A 6,000-nucleotide genomic window follows, 5' to 3' on the forward strand; every position below is an offset into this window, starting at 1 on the left:
TAATGAATGAGGTGCAAAGCAACACTCCTTCCATTACCCAATATCTCCATGGACTAGCGCATATAAATCATATTATTTACAAAGCCTTCAACTACATATTGTGAAAATGAGGAATAGCCTACTAACCACCTTCCCAAGTCTAATTACTGTGCCTTTACTATCCACACACCCAGCACATTTTAACTCCAGTCCTGTCACAGGCATAACCTATCCTATCAGAGGCAGGGCCACCTGTCCAAGCAGCCATGTTATGTATCAGCTTGGCTATAACTTGTATATAGCATTTTATTTGGACATGACCACTAACCAGCTGTCCACCTAAATGAATGGCTACAGCTGGGAGTTGTCCTCCCAGCTCTAGCTTTTTTGAACAAAATGGATCAGAATTGTCATTGCTACCTTTAATCCAATAATCTTTATGGCCTCAGCCTCGGCTACCACCCCCCCCCCCCCCCCCCCACCCTCCTTCCCAGCCAAGTAGCAGTCCCACCCCATTATTGTAAGCCAGGGCAATGTATCTGTGCAGATTTATTTGTGAATATGGGTATTCTAACAGTATGTTATTACATCCTGGACTTTCCATTATATGGACATTCTGTTAGATCTGAAAAAGGATTTATCAGAAAACTCAGCAATGTTCAGAGTATTTTTATGAACCTAATGGTGATAACACCTCAACTTTATCCCTTTGCTATCTGAATACTTCTTTAAGAAAACTGAAGGGGGCTGTTTTAAGTATATCATTTCGGCATTTCGTAGCTTGTCATATGAGAAGATGATGTTTGGTTGGCATTCAAAACTATCGTCAAGGACTTTCTAGGAAATACACAAGCCCGGAATTATGTCAAAATTGTTCACCAACTCTTAGGGAGCTTTAAAAAGCTTGGCTGTAACATGAGTATCAAACTGCATTTCTTACATAGCCATCTTCCTAACTTTCCATAAAATCTTAGCGATGAACAGGGTGAGCAATTCCACCAATATTTGAGGATCATGGAGGCATGTTATCAAGGTAGATGGGATGTCAGTATGATGGCTGACTACTGTTGGAGCATCAAATGAGAATGTCCCCAGATGGACCATTGTAGGAAAAGTTATAAGTGTAAATTTGCACCCTAATATCTTTGTTTTTATTATTTGTATAAACACAATGTAACTTTGAATATTATAATAATCTCTGAATGAATAATATATTCTAATATTCTACTACATTTGGTTAGTACCCACTTTATTTTCCTTTGTATGCCCAAATTTAATGTCTTTTAGGGTAAAGAGAGAGAATCCTGTAGTTTAAAAACTTGATGTGATAGGGAAAAACTGCTAACAGTTTTGAATTCGGAGGCCAAAAGTTTGTTAATAAAAGTCACAGATCTAGGACAACAAAACTGATGTTCCCCGGGGTAATTGATCATAGTACAACACTATAAATTTGTTTTCAAACAACTGTACACAGCATATCACTGAAATGACCCAGTGTAATGTCATTACAAGCTGCTGACCTGATGACAACATGGTGCCTTTGTACAAAACTCACTTATTTGTGCCACAATGTATTGGCTCCAAGTAGCAGCAAAAAATGACAAATATCTGTGGTACTGAATGCACACAGTTGTTCCGGACTGGTTGGAAGGAAGGCAGGAAATATGGTCTGGCAGAAAAAAATAAAAACTGCACCCCCAGGAACATGTGCCTTCTGGCGCAAAGAGATACTTTGTGTTGTCCTCTTTACTCCTTCTATTATTTATATTCCACTCAGTGCTTACTATACCTATATTTACAATACAGTAATATTTTCCATATTTTCCCAGGTTCTCGCTTGGAAGACATTGGCAGCACATAAAGGCTTCAAGTATGAAACTCTGCCAGTCATTTTTCACAATGTGCACTTTCAGAGGACAACTGTGTTTCCTTCCACAGGTACTTTTGACATGTTGTATGCAATACAATGTGTAATACTATACATTAAACTATAAACACAAAATGAATGTGTGATGTTCCTTCACAGATAAGCTATAAATATCATTATAATTCATCCTGGACAAGGATGTATCTCTTAAAAAAATAGTGATAATCACAAGATTGAAAATCAGTTATTATAAGGGTGTTTTTAATACATCTTAAGAAACCAGTATTGTATTAAATCAGTATTACTGAGAAGAAATAATTTAAATCAGTATTACTGAGAAGAAATAATTACAAAAACTTGAATCTTTTTACATATGTTTTCTGGCTCTGTAGTACATTGTCTGCAGTTCATATCCATCTCATTCTCCTTAGGAGCATGTTTGTTCATGTGCTGAATGAAACATCCTTCATCATTTTAATACTTGACATTAATATCCATCCATACTTCTTTTCAAAACCAACATAATGAAAATATGCATCAGAGTAACAGTTAACAAAGCTCATCTTAATAATCTGAACAACTCAACTGCTGAAGAACATGTGAACTTCTGAATGTAGTTGGCACACTTTACCTCTACTTATAACAAAGCTGTTTGTACAAGAATCATCCTGAAGAATAACGTTTTAATTAAATCAGCTTTCTGATTGAAACATACATTTCAACAAAAGAATTCATTTTTGGAACTCATTATTTTAGTGTTACAAAAGGATAGTATTTGTTATTTGCATTAATTTGAAATTTTTGTTTTGAAGGTTCTAGAAGTTGCAAGTTTCTGTTCACACACACACACACACACACACACACACACACACACAGACACACACACACACACACACACACACACACACACACACACACATCATGATGAGAGAATTATCCAAATAGGACCTAAGTCAGCAGATGTGATATGCATGTAAAGTCAAACAAATGATTAAAATTTCAGGAAAATTAGATGATTTATTCAGGAGCAAGAGCTTCACAAATTGGATAAGTCAATAACATGTTGATCTATCTCTGGTCCTTATGTAAGCAGTTATACAGCTTGATATTGGTTGAAAGACTTGGCAGGTGTTCTCCTGAGGGATATCAAGCCATACTCTGTCCAGTTGATGTGGTAGATTCTCACAAACTCAAGATGGTTACAGACCGTGATGATAATGCTCCAGTCATTTTCAGTTCTCAGTTGGGGAGAGATCCGGCAAGCTTGCTGACCAAAGTGTGGTTTTACAAGTATGGAAGACAAGCAGTAGAAACTCGCCATATGTGGGCAGGCATTATCTTTTTGAAAGGTAAGCCCAGGACAGGTTGTCATGGAGGGCAACAAAATGGGGCTGGGACATAGAATATTATTGACATATAGCTGTGCTGTAAGGGCACCGCAGATCACAACCAAAGGGATTCAGCTATGAAAAGAAATGGCAGCCCAGACATCACTTCTGGTTGTTAGTGGGGTGGGGAGAGGCTAATGCTGCCTGTAGGAGCATGCAAGGACATGTTGGAGAGAGGAGAGGGCTGCTAGGTCCAGGATCATGTGGCTGTGATAGGGGGGGGGGGGGGGGGGGGGGGGGAATGTGGAGAAGACGAAAAGTGCATTTCCAGCATAGAACATGTGCCTGGGTCTGGAGTGGAAGAAGGGAGGCAGACAGGCAGTGGAAGAGAGAGATACTATTGAATGTTGAGTCAGGAGGGTTACGCAAATGAAGCATAAGTTGTTAGGAGAGTTCCCACCTGCACATTTAAGGAATGCTGGCATTCATTGGGAGAATTCAGAATGCAGAGGCTATAAAGCAATCAATGTGAAGCACATTGTCTTAGGTGGCATATTCAACAACTGGCTGGTCCAGCTATCTCTTGACCACAGTTTAGCGGTGGCCATTCACACAGACAGACAGCTTATTTATTGTGATTGCATGTAGAATACATCACTGTGGTTGCAGCTAAATTGGTAGATCACATTGCTGCTTTCACAGGTAGCCGTTCTTCTGATGAGGTGGGAAATGTCAGTGACAGGACTGGAGTAGGTTATAGCGAGGTTGTACGGGACAGGTTTTGCATGTAGATCTGGTGTAGAGATACAAGCCATGGAGCAAGAGGTTGACAGCAGGCTTGGAATAGGGACAGACAAGGATCTTGTGTAGGTTGGGTGAACGGTTGAATACCGCTGTCAGAGGGGTTGAGGGGATAATGGGGAGGGTATTGCTCATCTCAGGTTACAACGAGAGGTAACCTGTCTCCACAGGCTGCATTAGCCTCTTCCACTGCTGTTCCGCAACCTCTCCTCCCCACACCTCGTCCTTAACCTCAGTACCCACCCCAGCTGGGTTGCTGCTTGCATCAGACACAGTCGGGCTTTAGTGTCCGGTGACAGTGACTGTGTACATGAGTTATTCTTGTGTGAATGTGTGTCAGTTTCCAACTTCTGAGTAAGTACTTTGTCTGAATGATGAAATATTTCTAACATTCTCTTTCTTCGTGCCTGTCTGTGATCTGATGCCTTCACTATCTGCTGAGTAGCAATCTATCCTTTCCATATAGTTGTGTTATTCTTTCCTCACTTTTCATGGTTTTATAAGTATGTTCACTAACTTGAAGCAAATGTTGATACCAGAACTGTAGATTGACTATAAGTGAATTTCATATTTGAATTTTATGGTAACTTTTTTAAAACCAAACAATGAGGTACACAGATAACCTTTTCAGTAATGTTATCTGGAAATAATATAAAAAACTAAAACAATGCATATTTTGTTCCAGGGAAACTCACTTTCTTTGTTGAGATGATCTTTACAGAAGGACAATTCATTATTTGTGAAAGTGACCAAATAGTTGTGTCTGGTCAGATATTTGTCTGCCGGGAACCAGAGAAGGAATTTATTTGCCTGAATAAAGCTTCCCAGACTGGTGAACGAAGTACTATGCCATTACTCAAGAGCAAGGAAGCGTATTTGGATTTGCGTTTACATGGGTATCAATACACAGGAGTCTTTAAGGGAATGTTGGAAATAGATGGTATGAAAACTGATCTGAAATGTGTGTTTGTCATAAAACAGCATATAAGCAATTTCTTTAACTACATATGTATAAGCATTTTGATGAGAAATGTTATCTTACACTTTTTTTCTCTTCCACAATAATTTTTCTCTCTTATTTTAAATCATAATTGATACTTGGCAGATAACTGAACAAATTTTTTGCAGATAGTGGAGCCAAAGTTCATTTTACCAATAACTGGGTTGCTCTGATGGACTCTGTTTTGCAGGCAGCCTTAATGAAGAGTGCTTTCAGGTATTTCTCACATATCTGTTTTCCAACAAAACTGCAGAAGGTGATTATTGATCCGCAGAAAGTTTGTCAGACAGGTTGGTATTCAAAGACTGTTAATATTTAGTCTCTTTTCTTTTGCTTTTATTTCTTTAAGCTTTTGAATTATTTCATCCAGAAGACTTCCATAGCATTTCCTAGTTTTGTCCTTTGCAAGAATAATTCTCTTTTCTTAAGAGGAAACATTGGTAATAATCTTCCTGGCAGATGAAATGGACTTTGCAAGTTTTGGTTCAGGGTCAGCGGCCTCTACTGACCTGCTTGATTGCCATTTAATTTTTTGTGTAAAGTAATTGAGCCTTATGTCATACACAATAACAAGTCAACTTATCAAATAACTTTAAACGTCACTCCTATGTTGCTGAGAAATTTGTTTTTATAATAGCCTTCCACAAAGCTTTCTCATAATAAATTCATCATGTAAATCATTGAATTATCTATCAATGAAAATTATCAGTTTTTGAAAATGTAATGTAATTTTATAGATTAAAAATTTTTATCTGTTGAATTACATTATACAATATGATTTGTTCCATTAAACGTATGGTATGAGTTATTCAAGACATTTAAATCACTCGGCACGCTACCATATTGTGCACTTGAGTGATGTTTTCATCTTCTGTTTTAGGACTTTCTTCATGTGGGTCATTTCCAAGAGAAGCACAACTACATTTCTCATTCATTTATTCATTCATGTTCCATTAATCCATCAAGAAAGAAAACATTCTGAAATGTGGAACAAATCCAAGTACATATTGTAGTTGCATAGGCTT

At 38.0% G+C, this 6,000-nt stretch overlaps 1 protein-coding gene across 1 annotated transcript in view; it reads left to right on the forward strand.

The window, feature by feature from the left end:
* Positions 1-5,609, forward strand: part of LOC124606094 (fatty acid synthase-like) — a 94,698-nt gene extending 89,089 nt beyond the window's left edge. Inside the window, exons 10-14 of the mRNA XM_047138059.1 lie at positions 1,809-1,917; positions 4,661-4,915; positions 5,104-5,282; positions 5,325-5,415; positions 5,518-5,609. Coding sequence (XP_046994015.1) covers positions 1,809-1,917; positions 4,661-4,915; positions 5,104-5,282; positions 5,325-5,415; positions 5,518-5,609 — 726 coding nt within the window. The remainder of the gene's footprint in view (positions 1-1,808; positions 1,918-4,660; positions 4,916-5,103; positions 5,283-5,324; positions 5,416-5,517) is intronic.
* The last annotated feature ends 391 nt before the right edge of the window (positions 5,610-6,000 follow it).

The sequence above is a fragment of the Schistocerca americana genome, chromosome 3 (assembly GCF_021461395.2).
Source record: "Schistocerca americana isolate TAMUIC-IGC-003095 chromosome 3, iqSchAmer2.1, whole genome shotgun sequence".
NCBI lineage: Eukaryota > Metazoa > Arthropoda > Insecta > Orthoptera > Acrididae > Schistocerca > Schistocerca americana.